At 34.2% G+C, this 18,700-nt stretch overlaps 1 protein-coding gene across 4 annotated transcripts in view; it reads left to right on the top strand.

Annotated features, from left to right (window-relative positions):
- The window catches only part of LOC117116360 (carbonic anhydrase-related protein-like), a 34,888-nt gene that overhangs the window by 1,753 nt on the left and 14,435 nt on the right, over nucleotides 1-18,700 (top strand). For 2 of the 4 annotated variants that reach the window (XM_033260377.1, XM_033260378.1), the window contains exons 3-5: nucleotides 13,769-13,963; nucleotides 14,482-14,535; nucleotides 14,966-15,090. In XM_033260377.1, coding sequence (XP_033116268.1) covers nucleotides 13,769-13,963; nucleotides 14,482-14,535; nucleotides 14,966-15,090 — 374 coding nt within the window. Of the gene's footprint in view, nucleotides 1-2,737; nucleotides 3,030-11,145; nucleotides 11,264-13,768; nucleotides 13,964-14,481; nucleotides 14,536-14,965; nucleotides 15,091-18,700 lie in introns of those variants that run through there. The other 2 variants (XM_033260380.1, XM_033260379.1) reach the window with 2 other exon arrangements.

Below are 18,700 nucleotides of genomic sequence, written 5' to 3' on the forward strand. Positions count from 1 at the left end.
TATGTGTGTGTGGAGGGGTGGGTGTGTGTGTATATATATATATATATATATATATATCCACATGTTTTAATATATATACACTCAATTTAGATATATAGACATATATACATTCAAATATGCATAGATTTCAACGTTTTTATATGTTATAGTTGCTCTTGCATGTTTAATGATATTGAAGTGAATTTTTATGTATTTATATCTTGAAGTTTCATATGTATTTTGATAATTCAGTTTGTAGGCAATGTTTTGGTGATCGGAACGACATGGTGTGGTTGTTGAAACTTTATTTCAACTCTTTATTGGTTGTGCTGTATGTGTTATGTTATTAACAAAGAGTATATAAACTGCAAGAGGTTTCGTTGGAAAGTAATCCTATCTCAAATAAAGTAATATCACGAACTATAGACGGCGTCCTTCAAAAGAACGCAAAAGGTGTTCGTAGATAGGGCGGCCCCTATCTCGTAGTAGTGCTTTTTTTAATGTTTTATTACGTGCATACAAAAACAGGGCAAGACGGAAACATTACAATTCTATACTCTCTGGTATTGCTAAGCTTATTACAAATCCTTGTAACTGGGTAATTAGATTTCGGTTGGCAATTACAGTCTTTGGGATTAGGCTCTGTTGCGAGATTTGCATTGAATATTTCAACCATATTGCCAATACAGATATAGCTGACCTTTACTGTGTACTGTATTTGCTGGATAGCTTGTTGAGGCAGTACCGTATCATTTAAAATGTGGGAAAAGGTTCAGAAACTGTTCCCAACGTTGATGGCGACTGTCCTGCTAAATGGGGGAGCGGGTGTTTTAATTATAACTTTACGTTTTGTTGTATTGTTCGAATGTATAATATAAGGTATTTAAGATTATTTATTTCACTTTAAATCCATAGAAATTTTGCATCACAATGTAGTAATAATAACTAGCATATATGCCCGTGCTCCTTACGGTGTTAAGTGAGTGTGAAAAGGTGGCGAAGCAGTGCATAGTTATGGGAAGTTAAGGAGGCAATCATTGAGGATGTTATAGTTAAATTGTCATTTTTTTTCTAAAGGACCTCTTAGTAATCAATGTTTTGCGTGAATAATATGCCGTGAATAATGTCCCGATAGATATACGTAAATTTGAGGAGTTGATTGGTTGGTTGGTGGAGCTGACTCCACCCTGATCTTCAGTTTCGCTATTAACACAACCTCATGAACAATTTATAGCCTTTTATTAGAAAAGAATAGGTATGGCTCGTTTCGACCTCTGGTGTTGAAGGCTATGGCGTCGAAAACGCACTTTTCTCATCCCAGTAGGACTAAAATAGTGTAAAATTTACTTTAACAAAATCACATTATTCGATAGCTTATCTTCAGAATATCCAACTACTGTATTTGTGAATAATAATATAAAATCATCTTTGTTTAACGTATCTTTTGACAGTGTTTGCTGTCTCTTGTGTTATTGGAGTGGCATATCTAGGAATTTGAAATAGAGAGGTAGGAGGAGTGGGGGCTAGCTAGCTATTTATAGGCCAGCCTAATTATAAGACTAGTACGGTAGACAAAATTATTAATATTGTTAGGTCAAGCCTATATCATGCCTTGTCCCTAGTAGTATATGCCCGAGGCGATCCGACTGTTTATTTCTTGGTCTTGCACGATATTTTCTAGATCTGAGCACTGTGTCACAAAACTGTAGGGATAGGAAAACTCACGAAACATGGCCCGATGTGATGCGACTGTTTATTTGGCGGCTTGTGGCAGAGATTGATAAATGAAATTGAACTTGTTAGTGAAAGACATACCCACTCAACACGAGAAGTAAAGAATATTAATGTTATTTCGCCCCAATATACATTAAGTATAAACGATTTTTTTTCAGATAGCTGGCGCTAAAGTCTGGAACAAACTACCAGCTGATATCAAACACTCGTTCTCAATTAACTCATTGAAGTCTAGGTATAAGTATTATGTATTTTCCTGATGTATCGTATTGTATTACTTTACTGTGATAGGACTACAGAGAAAAACAGGTTTATACTTGACTGTGAAATCCTGTATAAATATGTTATTATTATTATTATTATTATTATTATTATTATTATTATTATTATTATTATTATTATTATTATTATTAATATTATATATTCTGTACACTACGGTACAAAGTGATCGGAAATTGTAGATTTTATGTGACGTAAACAGCTCGGTAAACATGGCCATGGAAGTACTCATTTTGGGTGGATTTTGCTGGGTTTTTTTTCGTTGTCATCCAATATGCAGCCTAGAAAAGTAGCCTGCCGTGTTCGTCACATGTAGAATCCCCAGTGATGAGCACATTCCTGCCAGCTTTTACAAAAGGGATAGGTGAAGTTACGCGGAGGTGATTAACAGAAATAGTATAATATGTAGTACGGTACCTAGGATCACAAGTCGCTCAGGCTGGATTCCGGGTACACCATTTATTTTGATTTTTTGGAATCTAATATATTAAAACAAATTAAAAATATATTGACTGTCAAAAACAGTGCCTCCAACCTCCTAAACAAACCTCAAGATCTTGCAAGTGCCGGCTTAATGTTTGTAGCGGCGGGGAAAATTATCATAAGGCCCATTACATAATCCATAATGGAACATTATTCTTCTGAAGAATTATGCTAAATTGCAATTAAGGCCCAATGGGCTTGTCTGCCCGAGCAACCTCTGTCACGTCAGTCATCACAAGCACAACGTGTACACTAATATTTATATTATAAATCAGCTAGCAGCATTTACTTGACATTATATAAATAACAATAGGAGGAACTAATTCATAATATTAACATCTCTTTGCAAAAGGAAGCCGTTTGATGAAATTTGATGTGTATCCGCAAACCACCGTCGTAAAAATTCATAATTATCATTGTTATCACGGGCTTATACAACCGGCGGCAGTGCATATGGTAATTGCTCACAAATTAACTCGCACATAAATTGTTTGTAAATATGGCGACGGAGCTAACTGATGGAAAAGAGATCCATTGGTTTTACCACAATGATGGTAAGTAATATTTTAACCTGAGCGAATTTTATCATGCAGCTGTTGATTAAGACTAGCTAGGCTTAGGCGTGTATGCATACGTTGATCTAGCATCTGGCCGATGTTGCAGCTTATCAATGCGGGAATATTATTATGCTTTAGCAGATGCATTCAACTGAGCCGTCTGTCCAATATCATTTCTCATCTCATTGACGCTAGCTTGCAATATTACACGGTTGATAACATGCTGGATACTCTTAAATGGTTCTTATTTTCAGATTTGCTTAGTCTTAAATCATATTAATGAAACACGCGTCTTCCCTTAAATATACAATCCTATAATGTATTTTGATTTTTATATATAGCAAATAATATATAATCATCATACCTACTTATTACTTATGCCTGGTTACACAAACTGTACTAAGCTAACCCGACATTTACACCTGCAAAACACAGTTTTTCCAGGTGTCTTAAAATTTCATACCGGCGTTTCAACCACATATTCTTTTATCACCACCTTACAAATATCCTACATACGATTACTAAATTGCTTTAAAGATTTGAACGGAAGGTTATATTTGTCTATATATTTCTTAACTTAATTAAATATATTCTGGATTCATGGAAGAATGATTGCTAATCATACAAACAATGACAATTTTTAAGTTAGTGAAAAGGAACATCGATATTTTAAATACTTTTTGTATTTATCTGTCATATTAGCGCTACGTTTCACGGTGTTCTAATGAATTATTAATGAATCACCACCATAACAACGGTGACACTTTGACATGGTAATTGGCGCTTCATAATTCATGACCGTTGTGCGCAGACGCGAATAGGCCTATGAAGTTTCATAGGATAAAGCTGCATATTAATTGATTTTTTTTCAGTCGTACAATTTGGCGGTAATGATCATATGTCGAGCGCTCTCTGACTAGCCTTCCTACCTACAAGAACATAATTAACATAAAATGTCACGGTACATTTTCTTCCTTGTAAATAATGTTCCAATCCTCCAAATATTGGCTCACAATATGCGTGCAAAGTTTGGAGTCGTGGCACTGCTTCAATTATTTTTTTATATCAGTATAGTAGGAAGCATCATCCGATACACTTATCGGGATTGTAGTCCTGCGTCTGGTCCAATCAGGCCTATGATGATGTAGGCGTACACCTAAATGTCGAAGAAGGAGCAATTCTTTTTTTTTTTCTTTTCATAACATTTCATCTTTTATTTCGAAAAATGAATACAGCAAATTGCGGTGCCATATTCTCCATAGCTAAAAACTAATTACGTAGGTTATAAACTAGTTTTGGTATTAATTATTATGCCTACAGTGACAATATTAGGCTTTATTTCGTGCTGGGCATGTTATATATAATCTTACATGCATATATTTTCCAGAAGATATACTATATAAGGCAGTACCTCTTTAGATACCCCAGCCCTACGTCAATGGTTGGTGTGCGTTTACTGTATGTATTAACATTAAACAAGGATGTATTCATTAAACATATAATGAGCAGGCAAACTGTCTAATGAGTTTCCCGTTGTACGGTACCATTGTTTAACGCCAATCATCAGTTTAAATTAAGAGTGTTGATTAATTTATTATACCGGTACGGCCTGCTATTATTTTATGTAACTGAAATCAGACGACTAATCGTAGAGCTTATATAAAATTACTTTACTTTTTCGCCTACCGACAACATAAGCAGACGCCGCACAGGGGCTGCTAAAAACAGGGACGAGTGTGTAAAAATAAAAAAGAAAAGACGTGCTGATTGATGTGTGCTATGATGAGTGCCAATAGATGCCCAAGACTACAGGCTCTTTTTTCTGCTTTCATTGTGGAAATAACCGTGAGTAAATGTCCCCAAATTAAGTAAGGGAGCTTCGGATTTGTCTTGTATTTGTTCTAAAGTAAGTTCACTGAGAACCTCTTGTATATAAATTTGTTTTCAAAATCATCTCAAATTTTAAATATTTTTATTAATTTTCACCGATTCGTCTAACAAATTCACCAATATTAATACTAACACAATGTAGGCAAACGCCGATTATTCCAACGTATATGCCTACATTAAATTATTCTTTGATACAAAGCAACGGCGTACAACGCAGTGTTTCAAGAAATACTGTAGTGAAACTCTTAAACTTAAGTGTATGTAATGAGTAATGAGAATTACATTTCAACAGACCAACAGCGAATCATCGCCACTAACAGGCTGGTAAAATATATAAAACTTAAATATATCAAATATATTGACGAAAGTAAAAGTGTACAAAAATCCCACCTATTCAAATGATTAATTATAATAGAACGAAATATAGACAAACTATTGTGAAAAATGTCAATATTAGTGGTTAAAATAAGAGAATTATATTGTAAAGTAAGTCTAGAAATAAAACTACTTTTACAGAAACTCTACAAAGGGGAGATTAAAGGTAGGGCAGGAACGAAGGCTTCTAGAATTAACATGAAAACCAAACAGATATATAAGATCACAACTGAAATACGAATTTTTACATTTATAGAGAAAACCATATCGTGAAATAAAAATCTATTCCTAGGACACAAAAACCTAATAAACTTAAGATACATCCTATCGATGCGAATTAACTGGGATTCAGAAGCAGAACTAAAAATAACACAGTAATATTCAAATTTCGAAGTAACTAAATGACGATATAAGGCATGAATAATGGCACCAGGGCTATTTATTTCTCTGCAATGTCTCCAAATAAACCCAAGCATTCTGTTTCCCTTACAAATTTACAAAATGTAAACTTACAGTCAATGAAGACACGTAAATCGCGATGTACAGAAACGTTTTCTAAAACAATATCGCCAATTCTTTAAGGAAAATATAAAGGTTTTAATTTAAGAGAAACAGACATTCATTTACATTTGGAGGCATTGAAAGGCCCCAGTGCCGACTCCATGCAACATCAGCATCAAGATCTTTTTTATTTTGTAATTTTGTGTGTTCACGTATGGTTTTTTAAGTAAATTTTTGAAATTGTATGGGGGCCTAAAGATCACAAGCTTTTGTATATACATATATACATTCATTCGACTTTTAACCGGGTTATGCTCCGGCTCTAACTAGTCACCTTTATGCTTGCTATGTTTATATGATGCCAATAGTTCTGTACATTTCATTAACGCTGAAGAAGTCCTCAATATACGTTTTTTAATTAAATAATATATATTTTATGTTCTGTAACCGTCAACCTCTGTCATTTATTTTCGTACTTGACTCACATTTTATACCTTTTTTGAACGTACGTGCAGCTCATCATCATTTTGATGTCAACTCTTATATGTATATATGTTTTACTTATTTTTATATTTATTTAGTTTAGACATATGACTTTAATATACAATCAAAAATAAATAAATAGTGAAATGCTTGAAACTTGCTTATATTGTTCATTGTCCACCTGTCCATGGCTAATCCATCGAACAATATGTTGTCTTAGTCCTGTTCTGAATATCGGTTTGTAGATACACAATTTTGTTACACTTCGTATATTACAAGTGTTAGCACACAATGGGAAATAATCATTGAAATGCGAAGGTAAAATTCTATTCAGTGATTTATAGGTGAACATTTAAGTTTTGTATTTTTGCAAATATCAGAGGCAGTTAGGCAGTGAGCATGTCTCAAACGTTGGAGAGCATGTGCATTTTCATGACTTCCATTGACAATGCGCATAGCTTTTTTTTTTGTAACTTCAATATTACATTTAATGATATTTTGTGGGTATTTCCCCAGACAAAAGCATAATAGTTAAAAATGAGGACAAGTGATTTGTAAATGGTAAGTAAAGGTGCATTAGGAAGGAAATGCCTTAGTCTACCAAAGAGTCCAATTGTTGGTGAGTCTTATGGCAAGCTTGTTTTATATGATTTTTCCAATTTTAATTGTTCTTCAATTGTTGCACCAAGAAAATGTTATGATAGACGTGCTTGATGCGATTTCTATCTATTTCTAAATCTATTTTGTTGCATTTTTTTCCTTTACTAAGAAAAATTACGTTGTTGTATGTTTATCAATGTATCCTAAAATTATTTTCGACTAATACTGTATTCTTCGAGTGAAATAATGAGGTAGGCCAGCCAATCAAAGGAAGGGTGAAAGGCCACGCCAGGAAATCTCATTGTGGAGACATGATGTCCTAGGCCGCAACGTGACGATATAGAGCACACGACACACTATTAACGTTTACGATGATGTTCTTAACGATGCTGTCGACGATGTTGTTGATGCTGTCGACCATTCCTTTGATATGCTTTTGATGATGTTGTCGACGTTGTCGTTGAATATGTTGTTATATATATATTGTTGACGATGCTGATGCAATGCTATAAAAGTTTGGCGATGCTATGAGATATCATTAGTACGAGTTTGACGTTGTCACAAGGTTGACGATTCCATATTGGCGATGGTACAAGGGTGGCGCAGGCAAATTTTTGTAGATAGCGATTAGTGGGTGATACATTAGTTGATTGTTACATTAGTGGGTGATACAGATGATGCAGCGGCGGATCCAGCGGGAGCCGTGCCCCCTTCCCTCCCGTAAAAAATAAACCAAGGGGGAGAAAAAGAATTAGAAGATTAGAAGGGAGGAAAGAGAGAAGAAAAGGAAGTGTACCTTACCCTATGAGTTCAGTGGCGGACCCAGTAGTGGGCGAAAGGAGAGCTCCATTATTTTACTATTTTAAGCTTACTAGTTTTGAATTTTTTTCTATTGATTGACGACGAACACAACGACGCCGATTTTTTTTCCAACGATTTCGTAAACCAGAATGAAAAAAAGGCCAAAAAGAACACCACCTAAGACGGGGGTTTCTTAGCCATTATTACGGAATGTTGTGCCGTGCCCAGCTAGAACAGCTATCCATGCTCAATATCGTCACGCGTATGCGCTCTCGTGCGGCGGTCGGCATAAATTTGCTTACCTCAGCCCCAACTATTGTGGGCCTGAGGTGGGTGTGTTCTACCTATTGCCCCCCCCCCTCCCGTCAGAAAATTTCTGGGTCCGCCCCTGGATGCTTTATGTAGTCATATAGTGATGCACACATGTTTGAAATCCTCCTAAGGATTTGCTCCTGATACTAACGACAATGACGATTTTTAATTTGTTGATTCGGTCGTACGACACTGGTCACATCAGGCGTTAGTGCTAGTATTTTATAAAGATATTCTATAACTTTCCAAATTAAAATAAAAGCAACCGAAGTGATTATCATCATACACATGTAAATAGAAATTTGTTCAGTTTTAGTGATATGTGTCAGTAACAACAATACTCATTATTTCTAAGATGTTGATGTATTTATCTCTTCAGTTGGTTTTAGTGGATTTTATTATGTCTAAGATATGCTAGGCCTACCCAGTTTGCAACGTTTGGCTAAAAAAATCAAAACAAACGCTTTGATCATTGTCATTCAATAACATTCAAACCAAATCGTACTTAGCCCTTAAGTGCCGATCAGTCATAGGGCTAATTCAGAAACCTGTCTCTTATACACATCTAGATGTGTATAAGAGACAGAGCTTGTTTTATATGATTTTTCCAATTTTAATTGTTCTTCAATTGTTGCACCAAGAAAATGTTATGATAGACGTGCTTGATGCGATTTCTATCTATTTCTAAATCTATTTTGTTGCATTTTTTTCCTTTACTAAGAAAAATTACGTTGTTGTATGTTTATCAATGTATCCTAAAATTATTTTCGACTAATACTGTATTCTTCGAGTGAAATAATGAGGTAGGCCAGCCAATCAAAGGAAGGGTGAAAGGCCACGCCAGGAAATCTCGTTGTGGAGACATGATGTCCTAGGCCGCAACGTGACGATATAGAGCACACGACACACTATTAACGTTTACGATGATGTTCTTAACGATGCTGTCAACGATGTTGTTGATGCTGTCGACCATTCCTTTGATGATGCTTTTGATGATGTTGTCGACGTTGTCGTTGAATATGTTGTTAAAGATATTGTTGATGATGCTGATGGTCGGCATAAATTTGCTAACCTCAGCCCCAACTATTGTGGGCCTGAGGTGGGTGTGTTCTACCTATTGCCCCCCCCCCTCCCGTCAGAAAATTTCTGGGTCCGCCCCTGGATGCTTTATGTAGTCATATAGTGATGCACACATGTTTGAAATCCTCCTAAGGATTTGCTCCTGATACTAACGACAATGACGATTTCTAATTTGTTGATTCGGTCGTACGACACTGGTCACATCAGGCGTTAGTGCTAGTATTTTATAAAGATATTCTATAACTTTCCAAATTAAAATAAAAGCAACCGAAGTGATTATCATCATACACATGTAAATAGAAATTTGTTCAGTTTTAGTGATATGTGTCAGTAACAACAATATTCATTATTTCTAAGATGTTGATGTATTTATCTCTTCAGTTGGTTTTAGTGGATTGTATTATGTCTAAGATATGCTAGGCCTACCCAGTTTGCAACGTTTGGCTAAAAAAATCAAAACAAACGCTTTGATCATTGTCATTCAATAACATTCAAACCAAATCGTACTTAGCCCTTAAGTGCCGATCAGTCATAGGGCTAATTCAGAAACTGCTGTAAAATCAAAATGCGTTTTAAAAAATGGTATAGAATGATATTTATTAGACCATTAAGTGAAACAAAAGAAACAATATTTTACGTCACCCGTAGAGACAAATACTGGGTTTGAGCCTAAACTACAGTATGCCTAAAGATGAATAATACCGCTGGCTATGCTCAGGTTATGCATAGAAAAGTTGATTTTTGTACCTATGCTTACGTTGTAAACCAAAACAAATGGTATTGCTCAACCCCGACCAGACCCAAAATTCTCAAAATTGAAAGGTTTTGTTACACAAAGAAATGCCAAGAAAAATATTTCTCTTGATTTTTAAAAGACTAAAATAAAACAAAAGTGACTCCAAAATAGAGAAAGTGATGCCATATTACTCAACGTTTCAACTTTATTTAGCATCATCAGAACATATTTACAAACATAGTGCCTATTTAAACTTTTATAGTAATATTGGGGTAGAATTGTATAGTTGTTGCCCGATTCTAACCAACCTATAAAATTGTAAAAGTTTAGGTTTGTTGCCAAAAAAAATGCTTCCCCGAGAAAAATATTTCTCATGATTTTTGAAGACTTTAAAAACCTTATAATAGTGATAGTAGAGTGGGGTTGTATAGCTTAGTGATTATGATACTATAAGGATACTATAACAATACATAATAATCATGGTTTTTGTGTCAACTGCCCCAAGGGGTTATTAGACACTTTGATGTCGTCTGGCAGTTGAACATGTAACAGTAAATCCGGCAGAGGAATGATGTGATTGGTCATTAGCTAAAGATTAAAATTAAAAGCAAGTTTACGAAATATTGTGACATGCTAGATAAAACCTGTCTTAGTTACAGTTAAGTTATCAATTTAATTGAAAATACAGAAAGCTGCTAGATAAGACCGGTCCTATAAAGTTCACTAAAAAGTCACAACAATCTTGTATAATGCTTGTACAGTTATTTTAGTGAATTGAAAGCACAGAAAGCATGAATGAGTTAACAGTAGCCATAGCATAACAGTCATAGCTGGGAGCCTATTTTTCCCTGGGGTTAAAAGTCTACCATCCAAACTGGGTAAATGATGATCAGCAATGAACTCAAGAATTCGGGATAGGCATGGTAAAAAAAAAACCAAAAAAACATCCGAATGACCTATTGGCCTATGACCCTAATTTTAAAATGTCAACGTCAATGTCAATGTCAATGTAATTATGCGTAAAACAATACCAGCAAATATTCAAATAAACAAAACTCATTTACAGTACCCGACTATAAGTTTTGCTTTAAAAGTATTAGAAATTCCTCTTGTTCTACCATTTGTTTACAAAATTGATTTTGAATGGCCTAATAATGTTAAGTTATCATTCTGTGTTTACAAAACCATCCACGAGTGCAACATAAGAGGACAAATATTGAATCTTGTATTATGTAATTTTGGATTTAATTAGTTCACTTTCACGTATAGCAACCGCATATCATAAGTAATCGTAGGCTAGGTCTGCCTAAAACATTGGCGGGTATCTACAGTGAAAATTATGATCTAATCGAAGGCATAATACACACAATGTGCGAGAGTGTCACTAGAAGCCTGCACATCACTAAAAGGCTGTATGCAGATATCCAATCCCCCTTTCATTACGGAAAAAACTGTAAGTATACATGTTGATAAAGTATTAGTAAGGGCTTAAAACACGTTATTTTCGGTTAGAGGTCGAGAATAAAGGCAAAGTAAGTTTATAAAAGACCGAAAAATATTCACTTTTGGATTATTAGGTCATTAAATTTGGTTTTTCGCCGATGCTTCTAACGAAGCCACTAGTAATCTACTGTTATGCAGACTCAGGGTAATGTGCGATGTAGGCCTCACGGCGTTTATGTTATCAATTATTATAATGGTTACATTGATGATGTCGACTATTGAGGTTGCTGACAAGTACTGGGGGCGTTAGATTCTAATGCTGATTGTGGGGATACCTATAGAATGACAATGAAAATAAGGTTGATGCTGGTGACAGGGTTGACGACTTTGATGATATTATTGATGATGTTGGTGACAATGTTGTTGGCGATGTTGTTGACGCGGTTATTGACTAGGTTGATGGCGAGGATGATGACTATTTTATTGACGTGGGTGTTGACGAGGGTGTTGACGAGGTAGTTGATGAGGTTGTGAATGAGATTGTTGACGGGGTTATTAATTAGTTACGGATTTGTTGATGGGAGCATGAGGAGATAGATAGTGACGATGTCACGAGAAATTGTTGACGATGTTACGATAATTGTTGATAATGTCTCAAAAAATTGTTGCGAGGTTGGCAATGTTGTGAAGTTGAGATGGTACGAGGTTGACGATGTTGAGAGGTGAACGTTGTTGCGAGGTGGACGATGTTACCAGTAAAACGATAGTGTTACCAAGTTGAAAATGTTTGGTGATTGAAGATATTACGAGGCTGTGACCATGTTATAATGTTGATGATGTTACCATGTTGACGATGTGACGAGGCTGCGGTTGTGATGAGGTTGACAATATTACAAAGTTGATGATGTTACGAGGTTGAACATTACCGAAGACGACGCTAATGTCAATAACTAAAATGCAATAATGATGACGACTTCCCTATAATGAAAATGGCGACAGTTGTCTTTTGTCCATTCGAGACACCGCTATGTTTTGTGAAGACCTAAATGTTGATGGTCATTGTCTTTCAGTTATTACTAACTTTAGCATGCATATTCTGAACATATTAATGTGCCTACGCATCGTGTGCTCTTGTTTTTATCACACTTGAGGTTAATCACTAACTTGTACATTTATCTAGGTCTCGCTGATCTTTGTTAATATATTCTAAGGCCTGACCCTTAGATAATTGTTACTAAGGTCTCAATAACGTTACCGTAAACGTACGTCAACAAGTGCATTTTTGGACATCATGTGTGTGTGGGACACGCGCGTAATCCTGGCCATGTTCTAATTGGTCGTTGAAAGGTTTATTGTATAAGAAGTAGATTTTCTTAAGCCATAACACAGTACTAAATGGTACCGTAGTTCGACACACTTTTCGTAAAAATTGTAAGCCTTTTCCATTTAGTTTGAAACCGGCATTTCAGTAATTACAAGAAAGAATTCTAGATGGGATCACAGTGTCAATCTCTACGACACCACTATAATTCCCATCTTGGACAAACATTTAACAATTAAAACGAAACACAAGTTCAAGCCATATTACCAGTGGTTTAATGATGACATTAGGTTTTCGAGAAAATTAAGGAGTCGATTCGGGCTTTAGTGGATGCAAATACGATTAGCCGTGGATTGGGAGAGATGGGAAACATCGAACGCTTGTCAACACTCGTTGCATATTTAAAACTGTAAAGGACAAGAAGCAGATTTTAGTATTATGGATAATATCATAAAAAGTACCAAACACCATTTGAACCATTGTTCAAAGATTATATTCATTAGTCGTATCTAAATTAATAGGCGATTTGGTCTAACCCTCAACACTAGCCTTTGACGCACATTTAAAAAAAAAAGACGTTAAACATGTACATTGTTAAATCATTAAATGGTACGAGTTGCATTATTACATAGTCAGAAGGGAAACAAGCCAAGACTGTTGTCTAAAGTACAGGAATGAGCAATTTTATTACTAGTGTTGCCTAGTTTGGAAAAAAAGTCTTTCTTTAGGGAATCTGTTTGTCTAATAATCTCTATGCCAAACTTCATGAGTTGTTTAATTGTGCAGGATATTTACTAACGTATATTTTTATCTCCCATCGTCAAAGTTTGCTTCTTTCTTGCTACGTTTCAGTGATGTTGTATAGGCCTACTCTAACCTTCTTTTTTTTAAATTTATTTATTTTACATTATCAGTTTAGAAACTTTATCATTTGAAGTAACATAAACGTTATCAACTTAAACATAGAAAAATGTGTATTTAAACATGTTTTTACCATGATTTTACAACCACTGGAATTTTTTTTAAATTTGTATCATTATAAAAATCAGGGTACACATGTGTTTTATATATGTTACTGCAAAGTTTGCGAATTAATTTTAAAATTATTTTAAAGAATTTACTTCTTTTTTTCTGTAATTTTCAGACTTATTGGATTAACCCCCGTTCATGCTCGATTGAATTTTTGTTTTGAAGGTACATCTGAATGGGGGCTGCATTTTCCTGAGGCAAATGGGGACAGCCAATCACCGATCAATATTAACTCACGAGACTCCCTCTACGACGAATCTCTGAATCGCATCGCGCTTAACGCAAACTACATGTTATGCAGAGAGTGCGAGATAACCAACACAGGACAAACAGTACAAATTTCTCTACGTTATAAAACCGGTACGCCAACCGTCAATTTCATTATTATAAATATTAATTTGTGTATAAGCTTTCACTTATCAAATGCTGCAGATAAAAAAATGTAGATCAATGAATTGCGAAGAAATAGAAATAGACCTATAGCTATTTTTATTCATATAGAGCTATAAATACAAACTAAACTATATATATATATCATATATATATACATATATATATCATATATATATATACATATATATATATGTATATACATGTATATATATGTATATATATATGTATATATATATATATATATATATAATATTTCATCTTCCAAAGGCCTATTTTTCAAGCCTATCACACTCTTGATATTATTTTATAACAGTAGAATCATAGGCCCTTTAATATTACAAATTGCTCAATAGGGCAAGTAGTGTCTGTATAATTTCTACCCCTTCTGTTTTACTCCTACATTTTACGCTTTTTAGGAGGTCGGCTTTACCCACCACAACCAGAAGCACTTACTTATTTGTTTTTTTTTTCTATTAAATATACAGATCCTACTATATCAACGTCACGTGATGGTAAAACAGAAATGTTTCCACGATCAGGTATGATCAGGCTTACCATTTTGTATTTCACGAAGGCCTTTTTCCTCATATTTATATTTAAATTGCATTATGAAAATATACATTAAACATTACTGACGTCTTGAATTGTTGATTTTTAAGTAAATGATTTACAAAAATGCATTTATTGAAAAAGAAGTCTTAAAATATATATTTTTTTGTAGAGCATTCTGTAAATGTCATCTGGTTATTTTCGTTCTTATTTTGCAGTTGAAAGTACATTAATTTTAGTAGACTTTTATAAAGAGTTCCATAAAGTTTATATTATATAAATCTGGAAACATTATTATATAGTCCTATTTCAGGCATTATCACCATTGAAAAATAATTATTTGTTAACGGTCAAAATATGACATGCAAAGGCAAAACAGTTTTTTTTTTGTTTTTTTTTTTTCTATTTTTTTTAACTTAGTAATGACAGGTGGTCCGCTACCAGAGGGATACGATTTTGAGCTAACGGAATTTTGTTTTCACTGGGGAAAGGATGATGAAAGAGGTTCAGAGCACACTGTCAACTTGAAGGCTTATCCGATGGAGGTAAGAGAAAGCAGTCCCTGATGATTCGGTATTCCTTAATAGCGCCATCTATCGCTCGATTCTTGATACATTATTCAAAACATTCTGTCTGTCGCCCTCAATAAAAATAATTTCAATCGTTTTGAAGCACATAAAATTGGAAAATACGGTACGGCCTACAGGTAGTTGATAATTGCTGTAGACTTGTATAGCGCATAATGCTAGGTCTCCATGCACTTTCAATAAATGTAAAATAGACGTTGAATTAAATAAACAAATATGATGAAGAAGAGACAAAGAAAAGAGAAAACAACAAAACTACCAACAACAGAAAAAGTAACATTTAGCTATAGTATTACTATCAATTGTGTGATATAATTCCTAAAATAACAAATTAAGCTAAAAACATTGACATTTTGACGTTTTTTATTGTCCCAGAAAACTTGGTGTTCAATAGATGAACCAAGTGACAAATTTGTTGTCACTAAAATTATACAAAATACAAAATTACGCGATATTCTAAACTACCGAAATCAACTTGAGACGTAAAAAAAAAAAAACAAAAAAAAAAAAAAAAACGAAAGCTCCCTAGTGAATACATGAGGTAGGCTTTATAATATTCTTTATAATTTGATCTGAAGCATTCCGACAGGATGCAGGCTCCATAACGTTTAGCAAACTATGGTATGCTTACAATTATAGTTTTAATTTAAGTACAGTACTCCCCAATAGGTGTGAATGCGTTAAACGGGTTTAAACGCATTGAACAATAGATGAGGAACCGTGTTGCTTCAGCAAGCGAATTGCTGTCTTAGAAGAGATTCATTGTAGAATATTTTATAAAACATTAAGGCCCTTGTAATTTTTGTATTTCATTTCAAAATAATTTATTTTCAATGAACATTATGTAGTATTTATCTATAGTGTCACTTATTAGGATATTATTGAAAATGCAGAAACTCTTATTAAGTTTCAAGGGATACCCCCCCCCCCCGGTGTAACCTCTTGGCCTAGTAAAGACCCATGCACGTTTTTTGTTGTGGTACACCCTGACAACCACTAATGGCTCTTAAATTCGCTAGCTCATCGCCACCTCACTACTTCCCCTACCCCTTTCCACTCTTCATACAATAGACCTAATGCAAAATAGTAAAATATAACATCGTGTAAGCGACAGATTGCCAAATAACGTGTGTATATTGATACTTATATTGTGTGTATAGACGAAAGGGTCGGTAAAGCTTGAGGATGACGCTTCAAAAATATTGTGATCATGAATTTGGTCAACCAATCAAATATGAACATACACAATAAGAAAAAGGCAGTATTCAAGATCAATGGATCGCTTATGCCTTAGTTTAAACCAATGCTCTACGCAAACATCAAATAGTTTATGTGTACCTTAATTACACGATGATCAATTTTAAATTGATCGTTTTACAAACAACGTTTAAATACGAGGCGTGATTGGCGTCTCAGGAAAATTAATTGCTATTGCAGATTTAGATTCAGATATTTGCCTTGTAGGATGCACTAAACACACTGAACTTACGATTCAGAGCAATGATTAAATAATTTTAATTAATATAATTTGAGGGTTTGCACAACGAAGTAACAAATTAGTAAATAAAGTATCAAATTGCATTCATTTTGAGTAAAGAATTGGGGTTAGGGTTGTAATTTTGATTCTTTTTTTAAGGTTATTTACTTTAAAGTAGCAATTAACGCCATTTTCTTCTATAATTTTATCTTTCCCCTTACCCTGAGATGAGCACTGCCACTGCCACTTGATATGTATAACCCCCAGTCAATGGAAACGGAAACTTCCCACAAATTTAATCCCCGTCCGGTGCACACTCGATAATAGCAATTAACGCATTTTTTTTATAATTGTATCTTTCCCCGCACCCTGAGATGAGTACTGACACTGCCACTTGATATGTATAACATCTGCTTATACCCATCAAAGTCTTATGTTTACCCATGTCAAACCTTATATCGCGTTGACAACAATTGATTTGGTTGAAATTAATATAAGTTTATGTGTCATCATAGTACTAGGCAGTTATGCAGTTATATCCTGTCATACGAGAGAATTATTTACAATTTATAATTATAGTAATTACTTAAAAGAAAAACCAAAATATTGGCATATTTTGAGCTATATTATCCCATAAAAATTAATTAAAGTTGATTGATGAGCGATCATTTGGGTTGCGATGTCCTGAAGTATGCACAGATGTGTAGACAATAGCCTATTTAAAACAACACACCTGTAAACGACTCCAAACAATACGTACCGTAACCAAGCATTAAAAAATTAAACGTATAATTAATTGTAAAACTAATTTAGGAGTGTTCTTCAGCAGAGCGTATGCAACTGAGCGGCTCTAAGTTGCTGTATACGTACATTCACCAGGTGGGACGATAAAAGGTGTTGTACCGGTAACTCTGCGAGGGTCCTGGTCAAGTACCACCGTCACAATACACCTTCTCCAGGTTTTGCTAATCGGAGGTAATGGAATTTATGAGACCGTGGTGAAGAAAACACGGGAGATGATACTCGAAAAAAGGACGAGGACTTACGACACCTGTGAGATGATTAAACTATAGTTTTAACGAGATGATAAGTGACACCCTTTGCCATATTTAGAAAAACAAACACGAAAAACTACATTTTCTAGTTTGAGTAATGATGACAAGACAGCAACCGCGCATTGTTGTTTACATTAGCAGTTCTTTGTTGCAATAATATACCTAATACCTACTTAATACTTTAGTGTCTTCAAAAGCCTCATCCAGATCTCTTTTGTTTTACAGTCCATAGCTTTGATACAGGGTGCACGGAATATATTTATTCATGTTAGAATAATTCGCAAGCATTTTAACATTCAGCTTTCAAGCCCTTAAACTGAAATATTACCAACAATTATTAAATTTAGATTAACTTTTAACTGTAATTGCTTCAATAATTAATATTAATTAATATTAATATTAATTATTTTGATCTTACATTTCAATATACTTTTTTAAATATTTAGGTATTTAATGTAATGTAAGTGTTAATGATTTCTATTGCACTGTATTTAATGTATTGTAATTTGTATATGCAATATTTTTTTATAACTTATAAGGCATCCTGTAATTGACTATTCGCTGTTCGATGATGATTTGAAATAAGATAAATGTATTGTCCCATGCAAAATACCAAAAAAAAAAAATCATTTTTGAAATTAACTTATTAATTTTGAATTAACATACAAATTATCAACTAATAAATGTTTATACAGTCACTTGAAGTGCTTTATTATTTTTATTACCATTATCCAATATATACCGTAATATTCAGGGTAAATATTACTTATAGTACCGTCAATCATCATTAATAATAACAGCATAATATTTAGGTATATATTCATTCTATAGGATCATCCATCACCTACAGTAAAAGTAAAGTAGTGTTAGCTTTAACATTTTTCCATTTACTAGGACATTTTGGCCGGATCCTTCTTTCCCGCGCGGTAAACGTGGCCCCTGGTGAATTTCTTTGTAGAATAGAATAAACAACTCTCTACCTGTGTTTCATAAATACTGTACGACTGATTAGTGGAATAAAACCAGGGACACTAGG

Source organism: Anneissia japonica, unplaced genomic scaffold (genome assembly GCF_011630105.1).
Source record: "Anneissia japonica isolate Jap-2015-1 unplaced genomic scaffold, ASM1163010v1 scaffold288144_len532060_cov191, whole genome shotgun sequence".
Taxonomy (NCBI): Eukaryota; Metazoa; Echinodermata; class Crinoidea; order Comatulida; family Comatulidae; genus Anneissia; species Anneissia japonica.